Genomic DNA, 14273 nt, shown 5'->3' with positions numbered 1-14273 from the left:
CATGAGGGGAATATGTGAACCTCCATTGAGTTCAGTTCAGGGTACCGTTTTTTTTAGGATGGACGCAAAAATACTCTACCAACCTGGCACATGCAGGTTAAAAACTGAGAATTTAACGTCACATCCTGAAGGTCACCAAGCTGGCACTTGGCCAAATGGGAAGTGTAAAGCAATTGCGCAGGGCCATGCTTCTCAGACAAAGCTGTTACACTTCCCATTTCGTGATTTCAAATCTGGAGCATTCATGTTACTGTTGTGTTGTGTTTTCATCAGGAAAAAAAAAAAATCATCTTTCGAGCATATTCTCCATTCGCCTTCTTTCTCCCCCATTTCTTCTGTTCTTCCAAAAGGCATTTGTCAAATAAGATACGTTGGTAAAATTACTGTTATGTGCATGTACCCATATACCTTCGATTGTTTTCAGTTGAAAAATTCAGAGCATTTAAAAAAATCCACTTAGCTCACTGTGGTAACTAAGAAGAAAAGTGACAGTGTCAGACTTCAGGCAGAGCCACAGACAGATTATGGGACAATTTCAACCTAGTCTGGGGGTTTGCCTCGCAACAACCCTCAAGTCTGCCTCGACATTCTCAGTGGCAGAGGGACCATCTCGCAGGAAAGAATGGCTTGGGAGTCCAGCTCTGAAGCCCTTGCCTGCGAGCAAGCAGGACAGTGTGTGTGTGTGTGAGCACAGGTGGGACTCTTCTAGGCATTGGAGGTCGAGCTCTGAACAGGAAAAAAGCTCCAGCTTCACGGCACAAGACAGAATGTGAGCTAGTGAGAAGTGCAATGAAGGAGACTGAAGCAGGATGAACAGAAGCAAGAGCTTCTGTGTGTACACATAACAAGTGCTATGCAGACATAGAGGTGTTTCACCACATAAAGCCTTCATCAATATCACTTATCTCCACTTTTTATCCATCACTTTTATGGGATGTTATAGTGCTAATTTGGAATGTTATGATAGCACATTGGTATTCAGGATTGAACTGATTTATCCTATGAGTTCACTACTGGAATGTTCTTTGCCTGAAGAACATCATGGGACATTTCGGCATTCACTAATGTATGTGAGAGATAATTTGATTCTCACGTCCCTTAGGACACTTTTCCATAGCTTGCAGTCTCTGTTTGGTTGATATGGAAAAGCAAACAAATTGTTTTACTAATTGTGTGGGCTGTGATGGTTTCAGAAATTCAAAGCCTTCTGGGTTTTCCCTAGAGTGTGTGAAAAGGACCAACTCAGTATGTCCATTTGAAATTCAGAGTTAAAATCCATATATAGTCAAATATATATATCATATATATATATGTACCATGCATGTATATATGTGTATCATATATGTATATATGTATACATGTGTGTATATATGATGCATGTATCATATATATATACATATATAGTCAAAATCCATGGGATGAGGAAGAAACAAAATATTGGCATGCAACACGAATGATACCGTGGACGCTGATCTGCAGGAGAAGTGGCTGAGGACATGCTTTTACCTTGCCTTCCTTGACTTGTGGGTAAACAGGGTAGTAGAGACAAGATTTGTATCCTAAACGGAGGATCTCCTTGAGAAAAAACTTGGTGTAGTGCCGGAAAATGGGATTCAGGACAAAGTGATACAGGTGTCCATGCTCTTCGCGCTGGTGGTGATTGAAGTAGATGAAATCTTCAATGTTGTAGTGAGATCGGATATACTCTATATCCTAAAAAAAAAAAAAAAAAGAGGTGAGAAAGGACACCTAAGAGGGTTTTAAACAAATGGCATGCATCTTCCAAGAAACATCATTTAAAAATAACTTTAAGGGCATGCCTTTCCCTTCTCTTCCTAAGGAGCCAGGGTACAGACTGAACTACACCTGGTGGGGACTAGGAAGAGATCTACCCCAGCGTCTGCTCTAAATGGCATTCATCCTCGGGGAGAAAAGTTGAATACACATGCCCAGAGATATACACACAAGGATGTTTACCACAGTGAGGTTTCAAGTTGTGAAAACAGGGACTCAGTCCTGCGGTGGATGCTGCCCGGACGCCCTTTATCAGTGACTAACAGTTTACAACGGCCACCTTGGCAGAGAACTGCTCTGATTGTCATGCTTAGGTCGGTCTTCAAGAAGTTTCCCTGGAGGGACCTGGAGCCTGAGCTAATGATTCTCTCCTGCATTATCATGTTCTAGCATGTGGCCAGAGGAGTGGCTATTTAGCTGATCCCCTCTGGATGGACATCTAACTTGTTTCTAGGGCTTTGCTATGAGGAAACACACCACCCTGTGCACCAGATCCAGGTCTTCTCTGAGCAAAATGCCCAATGAAAGAAAAAAGACTTTAGGTACAATAATGAGAGATGAGTTATTTTCTCCTATTACTTACTAATCTCATTTCTATTGTTAATTTTTGAAAAGCTAAAAGCTTAAGTTTCCCGAAAGTCACTTGCTTTGATGGCTTACTTCTGGAGGGTGGCTCAGAGCTTCGGAATTTGTTCCTCACAGCTGTGCTAACAACCCAGAGAGCTTTGAGTCCCAGCTTGTAGGCAGCCTCCCAGTGGCCAGAGCAATGTCATGGAGAAGTGGATAAACACTGTCAAGAAGACCATGCCAGCCATTGGCACTGGTCATTTAATCTCTCATTCATGACATGGACAGACTTTTGAGGAAAACTGAGAAATGCAAAAGATCAGATAGAGAAACATACCACTCACTCCAGAGGAAACAGAGGTATCCAGCAAACAGAAAATAATTTTTTTAAAAAAACTCTACCAAATGTCCTCAGAGATACCAAAAAGGATCTCACATGATTTGGGAGAATGACATTGAAACATGTATAATATCATATGTGAAATGAATCGCCAGTCCAGGTTCGATGCATAATACAGGATGCTTGGGGCTGGTGCATTGGGATGACCCAGACGGATGGTATGGGGAGGGAGGTGGGAGGGGGGTTCAGGATGGGGAACACATGTACACCCGTGGCAGATTCATGTTGATGTATGGCAAAACCAATACAATATTGTAAAGTAATTAGCCTCCAATTAAAATTAATAAATTTATGCTAAAAAACATAACAAGCTGCTACAAAAAAATAAAGGAACAATAAGAGAACAAGGAAAGGACTTGGAAGTTAAATACATGAACTCTGAAATTAAAGTTCCAGTAGAAGGTCTGAATAGACATGGATGAACAGTGCATTAGGAATCTGGAAGACAAAAATCAAGGAAATCTCCTAGAATGAAGAGTAAGAAGTACAAGAGACTAAAAAGTACAGGAAAAAAGATATGAGATGGCGAAGGGTCAATTCCATGTAAAAAGGAATTTAAGACAAGGAGAATACAGAAAATGAAAGAGAAGAAATAATTAATGAAATCATGGAAGAAAGAGGTTCACAAGCTCAAAAGAAGCATAAGATACTTTGTAAGAATTTCAGGAATAAAAAGGAAAAGGGAATTCTCAAGAGAGAAAGCAAACAAACATACATTTATTTACATCAGACTGTATTTTATCTGTGACATTGGCTACTGGAAGATGATGAGAGTAAAAACAACATTCTGATGAGGAATCATTTGCATAGGAATTCTATACACAGCTGAATTCAGGTGTAAGGACAGATGAAAACTTGTATGTGTGTGGACTCAGAGACCCGACCCTCTTCCACCCTCTCTCCAAAACTTCTTAAAGATATATTGAATCAAAAGAATCTAAGAACAAGGATAGTTTGAATACATTGAAGAAATAAAGTCACACGAGCATATCAATAAATGCCAAAACACACTTAATAAAATTCAATACGCATGCACAATGAGAGCTTTTAGTGAACTAGAAATAGGAGAGAAGTTCCTTGATATCTTCCAGAAGCTATGTTCCCAGCTGCAAAGTCTCAATATTACATTTATCAGTTCTGCCTAAATTGTTGTGTAAAATCTACATAGGTGAATAGGTGAAGTCGTTCAGTCGTGTCCGACTCTTTGCGACCCCATGGACTGTAACCTACTAGGCTTCTCCGTCCATGGGATTCTCCAGGCAAGAATACTGGAGTGGATTGTCATTTCTTTCTCCAGGGGATCTTCCCGACCCAGGGATCGAACCCGGATCTCCCGCATTGGAGGCAGATGCTTTAACCTCTGAGCCACCAGGGAAGTTGGCACAAATAAATTCATAGTAAGTGTTACAAGGTTTATCCGGAAAAGAAAACACTCAAGTAAAACCAAGAAATTCTAGGCAAAGAAAACAAATAAGAGAAGACTTCCATACCAGATACCAAAACACATGATAATGCAATAGCTATCAACAAATAAATCTATGGAATGGAATAGAGAGTAAAAATAGACACAGACACATGGAAATTTAATAATGCAAAGGCAGCATTTTAAATCAGCAGGGACAGAATGGACTGCTCAGTAATAAATACTTTGGAATAATTGGCTGTGCATTGGGACAAAATAAAATTAGATGTCCACTTAACAACAAACACACACGATGCATGTTATTAAGTGCAAGAAAGGATGTTGGAAGGGATAAATGCATAACTCTCAATAGAGTAATTCTTTGGGGAGAGAGCTGAGACTTTTTTTGGTGTTGGGAGGTTATTTGAATTTTTAGAATGTGAATGTTTTCATGTATTCTTTGTAACATTTTAAACATTTTGAACTGAAAAAAAAGTGTCTGCCAAGTAGGATGCAAGCAGATCTATAGCCTTCAGGAAAAGGAGACATTCATATTAAATAAGAGTTTAAATTAATTAAACTTAGAAAGAGACATTGTGCGTTGATTCAGGAGAGGAAAAGGCGCAGTCAGGGGAAGTCATATCCACTTCCCAGCTTACCATTTCATTTCTGATCACTGCAATGCCGACTACCTGTTCTGCAACTTCAGCTACAAATACCTGAAGTGGTGTTCCATCCTGGAAAGAGAGGAAGATACCTTAGGACCTTTCAAAATATTGCTATTAATGTTTCTGTAAGCTGTCCTTAAAGGGTTTCAACCGTGATCATAGAACAACGATGATGAAGCCACCATCCTATCACCTTCTGGGCCAGGTAATAAGTTCAATGCCCTCCTTGATTGCATTTAACACTCACTCCAACCCTATGAGGTAAATATTACCATTATGTCTCTACTTCATCTATGAGAAAACAAGGCTTGAGAGTCCACCTTGACAAGATCTCCAACTACTGCGGAATGGATCTATTGATTCCAACCACGTGCTTTTGACTGGGAATCTGTATTCCTGCCAGGATAATCTCATGGACAGAGGAGCTTGGCAGGCTACAGTCCCTGGGGTTGCAGAAAGTCAGACATGACTTAGCGACTGAACAACAACTGTTTTCTTTAGCACATCAGTGGTTCTCACTGTCAGCCCAGGAGCCCTGTGTCCTGAGGATGCCAAAGAGCTTTGGTTCATGTCTGTAATGTCTGCTACTACTTTCTGTATTAGAAATTAAAATTGAGAAAATTTTGGATTCTTCTATGAATTTTTGTTGAATTTATTCGTTAAAGCAAATTTTTTAATTTGACAAAAATATTTAGAGAAATACTTAGATGACACCACCTTTATGGCAGAAAGCGAAGAAGAACTAAAGAGCCTCTTGCTGAAAGTGAAAGAGGAGAGTGAAAAATCTGGCTTGAAACTCAACTAAGATCATGGCATCTGGTCCCATCACTTCATGGCAAAGAGATGGGGAAACAGTGGAAACAGTGAGAGACTTTATTTTTTTAGGCTCCAAAATCACTGCAGATGTTGACTGCAGCCATGAAATTAAAAGACGCTTGCTCCTTGGAAGAAAAGCTATGACTGACCTAGCTGCTGCTGCTGCTGTCACTTCAGACGTGTCTGACTCTGTGTGACCCCATAGAAGGCAGCCCAACAGGCTCCCCCGTCCCTGGGATTCTCCAGGCAAGAACACTGGAGTGGGTTGCCATTTCCTTCTCCAATGCATGAAAGTGAAAAGTGAAAGTGAAGTCGCTCAGTCGTGTCCGACTCTTAGCGACCCCAAAGACTGCAGCCTACAAGGCTCCTCCGCCCATGGGATTTTCCAGGCAAGAGTACTGGAGTGGGGTGCCATTGACTGACCTAGACATCATATTAAAAAGCAGAGACATTACTTTGCTGACAAAGGTCCATCTAGGAAAAGCTATGGTTTTTCCAGTAGTCATGTATGGATGTGAGAGTTGGACTACAAAGAAAGCTGAGCACCAAAGAATTGATGCTTTTGAACTGTGGTGTTGGAGAAGACTCTTGAGAGTCCCTTGGATTGCAAGGAGATCCAACCAGTCCATCCTAAAGGAAATCAGTCCTGAATATTCATTGGGAGGATTGATGCTGAAGCTGAAACTCCAATCCTTTGGCCACCTGATGCAAAGAACTGACTAACTGGAAAAGACCCTGATGCTGGGAAAGATTGAAGGCAGGAGAGAAGGGGATGACAGAGGATGAGATGGTTGGATGGCATCACCAATTTGATGGGCGAGTTTGAGTAAGCTCTGGGCATTGGTGATGGACAGGGAAGCCTGGTGTGCTGCAGTCCATGGGGTTGCAAAGAGTTGGACATGACTGAGTGAGTGAACTGAACTATCGGATTTAGAGAAAAGAGTAGCATTGTTTCAGATTTTTGTAGATCTCGAATGTGTGGCTTAATGGAAGACAGCTGGATTTTCACATCTGCTTCTATATTCAATCTGTTGTAATATATTAGTTTGGTTGAAATGAATGCAAAAAAAATCTGTCTTCATAAGGACAGTAGTTGGAAAAAGGAGATGTATTTAAACAATTTTTTCAGATAATTATGGATATTCTTCTTTGATGTTCCGCCAAAAAGTAACGTGTTGTACGTATTGTATTAAAGATTTGTTGCAATGTGGATCTGAAATCTATTAGTGAATGACCTACTACATTGAAATTTACTGGTCTCTTCTTCACTTTGAATCTTTTACCTCTGCACGATTTTGTAATATCATGGCCTGTCTATCTGGAAAATATTGGCTCACCAAGCTTATGCAGATTTTCCAAACGTTGACCTATTTTTAATCACAAAATATCAAAACACCACATTTGGTAATATCACCACCAGCTTCATCAGAAAACCTATTTTTAAGTTTTGGGGGAGCTGTCAAGCTTATGATGGCAGACACTGATTTTCTAAAAGCCTATGTTTTTTTAAAAAGCTTGGTCTTCATCATAGAGGATACATGCTGTCAGTTGTCTTCATGGAGTGACCCTCTCACCTCGTTCAGTTTGAAGAAAAAGTCTGCCAGCTCCCCAGGACTAAATAACCATATTTTGTCTGCCAGCTGCCCTGTGACAGCAGTGCTGCAATTCAAACAACCGCAGAAACGTTTTTCTTCAAACCACCACTCTGGTTCAGTCTGCAGCCCAAGACTGGTATGGCCATATCTCATTTTGCTACACAGAATATGGCAAATACATATACTCAAGGACTGAGGCTTAGTAAGTTAATAATGTTTACAGCTTCAAAGGAAACTGGCTCACCTCTTTTTGGGGGGGAATTTTAATGAAAATGTCTATGGAGATAGCTGCAGATTCACCAGCAGTTCTAAAAAAACAATATGGAGAGATTCCTTGTACATTTTGCCCAGTATCCTATAACAGTCACCTTCTGCAGAACACTAGTGTGATATGACAAGCAGGGAAAGCACACTGATGTGAGTGTGTGTGTGTGTGTATTCAGATCTGTGCAGTTTTAGCCCCTGTGTGGGCTCATGTGCCCACCATTGCAGTCAAGATACTAGACAGTCCAACACAAGGATCTCTTGGCTTGCCTGTTGTACCACACCTCTCTGCCCTCTGCCCCGCTCCCATCCTTAACCCTGGCAACAAGTGATCTGTTTCCCAGCTCTAAAGTGTTACCATTTACAAAATGTCATACAAGCAAAATCACACAGTATATAACCTCTAGGGATTGGCTTATTTTTCCATGTAGCATAATTCTCTGAATATTTTCTAGTGGTAAAGAATCTGCCTGCCAATGCAGGAGATGCAAGAGCCGTGGGTTGGATCCCTGGATCAGGAGGATCCCCTGGAATAGAACATGGCACCCTACTCCAATATTCTTGCCTGGAAAACTCCATGGGCAGAGGAGCCTGGTGGGTGACAGTCCATGAGGCCTCAAAGAGTTGCACATGACTGAGCAACCGATCACACACACACACACACACACACACACACACAAACATACACACAGGACAGTCACCCAAGTTGATGCATGAATCAACAGTGCATCCCTCAACAGTACAGAGGTCCTTAAAAAATTAAAAATAGAACAACCATATGATTTAGCAACTCCACTTCTGAGCATGTATCTGGAAAAGAGGAAAACCCTAATTTGAAGAGAGACATGCACCCCAGTGTCCACTGCAGCATTACTGACAATAGCCATGACATGGAAGCAACATAAATATCCATCAACAGAGGAACGGAGAAATAAGATGCGACACTTATACACAATGGAAGGTTACTCATCTGTAAAGAAGAATGAAATTTGCCATTTTCAGCAACATGGATGGACCCAGAGATGATCTTATTAAGTGAAGTAAATCAGACAGAAAAAAAAAATAAATCTCATATAATATCACTTTTTTGTGGAATCTAACAAAAAATGATACAAATGAGCTTATTTACAAAACAGAAACAGACTCACAGACATGGAAAACAATCACAGTTACCAAAGGAGAAAGGGGTGATGGGAGAGATAAATTGGGAGTTTGAAATTAACTGACATACTGACTGGCTGGCTCAGTCATTCAGTCATGTCTGATTCTTTGCAATCCTAAGGACTGTAGCCCACCAGGCTCCACTGTCCATGGGATTTTTTTCAGGCAGGCATACTGGAGTGGGTTGCCATTTCCTCCTCCAGGGGATCTTCGTGACCTAGGGAATGAACCCACATCTCCTTCGGCTCCTGCACTGCAGGAGAATTCTTTACCGCTGAGCCACTGGGGAAGGCCAACTGATATACATTACTATATGTAAAACAGATAAACAACAAGGACTTACTGTATAGATATACATGTATTTACCTGAATCACTCTGTGGCACACCTGAAACTAATACATTATAACTCAACTACACTTAGACAAACAAAAAACCAGTACATCGTTTGCTACTGCTGAGCACTATTCAATGGCATGGAGGTAACACAGCTTATCCACCTGTTGAAGGACACCTGGTCTGACTCCAGCTGCTATGAACACTTGTATCCAAATCTTCCTTTTTCTGGGATAAATGCTCAGGAGTGCAATCACCAGGTCACATGACTGTTGTACTTATTTGTTTGTTTTTTTAAGGGATAGCTAAAATGTTCTCCAGAGTGGGGATAGCATTTCACATCCCCACCAGCAACAGAGGAGTGACCCAATTTCCCAGCATCCTTGCCAGCACCGAGGGGTGTCCCTCTTTTTAGTTTTAGCCTTTCTGCTGGTGCGCAGTGACCTCTCGTCACGGGCTTTCTGTTCCTGTCACTCCTGTGAGAACAGAGCCGCAAACTCGGTGACCACTGGCAAGTTTGCTGCCCCACCCCCGATCTACACCGAGGTCCCTGAGGTTTTTCCCACCATTGCTTTTGCGTCATCAGTGCGAATATCAATTCGGCAGAAAAGGAAAATAATTTCTTACCCTTCTTAGGAGGATAGTTTTAACCTCACAAACTCCCTGAATGTCTTGGGGACCCCTAGAGTTCCTTAGAATCCACTTTAAGAACTGGGTCGCTACATCATACTGTGTCAGCCAGCCACGAGGGAAGGAAAAAAAAAAAAGTATATATATATATATATATATATAAACCAAGACCAAAAGAGAGCAAGACAAACCAAAACAGAAAAACATATGCTGAAGGGAAGCTTTCTTTTAATTCAATGCCTTTATATTTATTAAAACTCTCACCATGTTTGTGTTTGTTGCCTCCCTCTTGATGAGTTTTAGATTGACTGAAAGGTTTATTCAAAAGAGCCCGTAACTGGGAACTCGCCAGATGACCTGAGAGGTGGAATGAATAAACTGGGGTATATTCAAGCAATGAAGTACTGTGTACACCACACTGTGGATGAATCTCACAGTCATGGCTGAGCAAAACGTGCTTGGTGTCACAAAACATACTGTCTGATCCCTTTAAATAAAGCTCAAAAGCCGGGTATTTATGATCTTAGAAGTGAAGGTAGTACTAACCTGGGAGTAGGGGGGAGTCACTAAATGAGAACTTGAAAGGGACTTCCGGAGGGCTGGGTTAGTCTGTTTCCTGCTTACTTCACGGCGTGTTTAAATTGTGAAATCCATCAAACTTTTTTTATTGGTTATGCTTCAGTGAAAATTTTTTAAAATAAAATTCATCAAAACAGTAATGAAGCATTTTCCTAACCACATGCATTCTTCCATGTCTGGAGGAAGGTAACTGACGTGGTCCTTAAGAAGGCAGCGATGACGTAAGGACCACTGCTAGCTTGCCCTTTGTTATGCCAGATGTATAATATACTTACTGTACTAGGAAGAGAGCCCCAAATTTGTCACACAGGATCTTCCCAGCCAATCTGATCCTTGAGCATGCAGCCAGCTCAACAAAAGAGTATGGACCAACCCATCATCCAGAGGGTAAAATGGGTGCTGCTGGGGTGCTGCCAAGGATCCTCTAACCTGACTCAGATGCGCCTATTTCAAGCACTGGGGTCTCATTTTCTTACACATTGCCTAGATCAAGTTCAAATTCTCTATGCCCGAGATAAGGATTTAGGGCATATCTGATCAGCCCCCATGGGGCCACTAGTCAGAAAAACAGCCCCAAACTTCTTTAAAACCTCAGGTTCCTTGTTCCTTTTTTCTCCCTCCCCTCTCCCAACCCCACCTCTGTTGCTCCCCACCACCCAACTCTCCAACAAGGCCCAAGAAAACTTCGGGATGGAACCTACACAGCTCATAATGGTACCAAAGCATGGAGAAAGGAAGCCAGTCTGGAAGTAGCAGGTACTCACAGGGTCCCTGCGAGCCTCGTTGTACTGCTTCAAATCCTCCAATATGCTTTTACATGGCATGAGGGTGCTGACGAGCTTTTCAACACCAGGAGTGTCCGAGAGGGTAGCTAATCTTATTTTAATGGTCCTAGGTAAGAAGAGACACATTTTCTTTTTCAGCTTAAAGTATGAAAATACATATTCTCCCTGTCCCTGAAATGGAGACAAGATTGTAACAGATCACATTTATGTAAAATAATATCCAGTAAAATATTTTTATATAACATTGGGATTTAATTTAAAAGTAATTCTTCATTCTAGAAAACATAGAAAAAATTCATTTAAAAATTGCAAAGAATAAGGTTAAAAGAAAAAGAAAACAGCAACACTGACTGTAACCATTAACCAAACAATACAAAGTCAAATTTTAAATTTATTTCATTTAAAATGTTCAGCACTATGCTTTATGTCACATTTGCTTCATACATAAAGCCAAACTCTTCATCAAATTTATAAAGTATGTTAAGAAGTTAAGAACTTACACTGAACCCAGGCTGGCTTCATGAGTCTCAAATTTCTTAATAATTTTATCTTTGATTTCGTGATTTTACATGAAGTCTAGTAGGACAATGGAGCACGTCTGGGGCTTGATGCCTTGGCTCACACATGGTACCCACCTCGCCCAGTTCCCACAATGGTTTCTCCCCAATCTGTGCCCTGCCTTTGGCACCTCCCCCATCTCTCCCCTGTGATGGCTTCCATCCTCTGCCAGGGTGACAACTGGGTGCATCAATGGGGGAGCCCCACTTTGAGCAATCCTGCCCCACCCTCGCTGGGGTCCTGGACATGGGCCTGGGGAGGATCAGCATCAAACTGTGCCCCTGGAGTCTCTAATCAGAGCAAGGTGGTGGCTGTCTGCACCCAGGGAAGACAGTGCCACAGTGTGTTAGGCTGGCAACTCCGTGTAGAGCGCCAGCCCACCCCATACCTAGGTATGCAGGGCATCTGAGTGCCTGCTTGCCATGGATGGAACTGTGGACCTGTGCAAAGGGGAGGTGATGTCTCCACCTTAGCCTGGAGGCTGGGCCCTGCATACGATATAGGGTTCATACAAGGCACACTCTCCAGTCCTTAGGGGGTTATTAGTGTTATTATCAAATAGGACAAGGCTACTTCTCCTATTATTAATAAAGTAAAATACTCTAACCTACTTTACTTCCAACTGTAGTGAATATTTGTGCTTATGTTTTAATGTCCTCTTCCATTTACGTGCAAAGAAGCACATTTAGAAAGAACAATCTACATCTATAGTTAAGTGATATAAAAATGATCAATTACTTTGTCTCTAAGTCATTTCCAACTCTTTGTGACTCCAGGGACTGTAGCCCGCCAGCTTCTTCTGTCCATGGAGTTTTCCAGACAAGAACACTAGAATAGGCTGCCATTTCCTTCTCCAGGGGATCTTCCTGACCCAGGGATCAAACCCACGTCCCATGAATCTCCTGTACTGGCAGGCAGATTCTTTACCACTGAGCAACCAGGGAAGCCCCAATCAATTGCTATCACCTGAATAATAGAATAATAATGAAATTGGAAAAAGAGTACGTCAAGGCTGTATATTGTCACCCTGCTTATTTAACTTATATGCAGAGCACATAATGAGAAATGCTGGGCTGGATGAAGCACAAGCTGGAATCAAGATTGCTGGGAGAAATATCAATAACCTCAGATATGCAGATGACACCCTTATGGCAGAAAGTGAAGAAGAACTAAAGAGCCTCTTAACGAAAGTGAAAGAGGAGAGTGAAAAAGTTGGCTTAAAACTCAACATTCAGAAAACTAATATCATGGCATCCTATTACTTCATGGCAAATAGATGGGAAAACAAGGAAAACAGTGACAAATTTTATTTTCTTGGGCTCCAAAATCACTGTAGATGGTGATGGCAGCCAGAAAATTAAAAGACACTTGCTCCTTGGAAGAAAAGTTATCACCAAGTTAGACAGCATATTAAAAAGCAAAGCCATTACTTTGCCACCAAAGTCTGTCTAGCCAAAGCTATGGTTTTTCCAGTAGTCATGCATGGATGTGAGAGTTGGACTATAAAGAAAGTTGAGTGCCAAAGAACTAATGCTTTTGAACTGTGGTGTTGGAGAAGACTCTTGAGAGTCCCTAGGATTGCAAGGAAATCCACCCGGTCCATCCTAAAGGAAATCAGTCCTGAATATTCATTGGAAGGACTGATGCTGAAGCTGAAACTCCAATACTTTGGCCACCTGATGTAAAAAACTGACTAATTGGAAAAGACCCTGATGCTGGGAAAGATTGAAGATGGGGGGAGAAGGGGATGACAGAAGATGAGATGGTTGGATGGCATCACCGATTCGATGGACATGAGTTTGAGTAAGCTCCAGGAGTTGGTGATGGACAGAGAAGCCTGGTGTGCTGCAGTCCATGAGGCTGCAAAGAGTCAGACATGACTGAGCGACTGAACTGAACTGAATAATAGAAACAGCATGAGCAATTTTTAAGTGAAAAATAAGAACATGGTTCTGACATGGCCACCTTGTGCCAAAATCTAGTTCAGATTTTCCTACTTGTATCCCTCCACAAGTTTGGAATGAGGAGTTTCGGATCATCGTTCTTTCATTATCAGCTCTGTGCTGGGTCCCTTCCTCTGTCCCACAACCAGGCACAGAGCCAGGAAGGAGACCACGCCCCCAGCCCACCACCTGTTCTGCTGGTTACCTTGCACAACCTTCCCAGAAGTGAACACATGCTCACGCCAAGACAGTTTAGGCGTTTTCTCAAGGGCTCACACGTGGTTCTAGAGCTGCTTTGAATCAGAGAGGAGCTTAGCCATGGTTGTCCACCCATTCATGGGGCTTCCTCCAGCCATAGAAGAAGCAAGTTCTCCCAAGGGGGTCCTACATGGGGCCCCCTGGTTTCCTAACCCTTCCCTGTGGCCCTTCACCTCCCCAGGTCACTCTGCTCTCACACATCCCTCCTCTGCTGAACTTGGAAATGTTCCGGAAATGTCACCTCTCCACGAGGAAATGATGTCATCCTCGTCCACTGGTCCCTTCTTGGATCTGGAAAGTTTTGTTTCACAAGAGATTTTGTTCTCCTGCTTTTGGCAGATTCTGGCCTCAAAGATCAGATTTTATAGCATTTAATCAGACTGCATACATAACAAAATAAAAAATCATACATAAAAGTAGAAGGAAAAAGATTTAACAGTTAATTTTTCAACTTCAAGTTGAATGAAAGAATGGTTATAGACACCTAGCAGTCAATGTGTATGTCGCCACTCAGTCTTG

The 14273-nt window shown here is 41.8% G+C and overlaps 1 protein-coding gene across 1 annotated transcript in view; it reads right to left on the bottom strand.

The window, feature by feature from the left end:
- The window catches only part of CFAP61 (cilia and flagella associated protein 61), a 236047-nt gene that overhangs the window by 140720 nt on the left and 81054 nt on the right, over positions 1 to 14273 (bottom strand). Inside the window, exons 13-15 of the mRNA XM_068986759.1 lie at positions 10975 to 11101; positions 4823 to 4900; positions 1507 to 1713 (exon numbers count right to left, since the gene is read on the bottom strand). Coding sequence (XP_068842860.1) covers positions 1507 to 1713; positions 4823 to 4900; positions 10975 to 11101 — 412 coding nt within the window. The remainder of the gene's footprint in view (positions 1 to 1506; positions 1714 to 4822; positions 4901 to 10974; positions 11102 to 14273) is intronic.

The sequence above is a fragment of the Capricornis sumatraensis genome, chromosome 15 (genome assembly GCF_032405125.1).
Source record: "Capricornis sumatraensis isolate serow.1 chromosome 15, serow.2, whole genome shotgun sequence".
NCBI lineage: Eukaryota > Metazoa > Chordata > Mammalia > Artiodactyla > Bovidae > Capricornis > Capricornis sumatraensis.
This window is presented reverse-complemented; position numbering and strand designations above follow the sequence as displayed.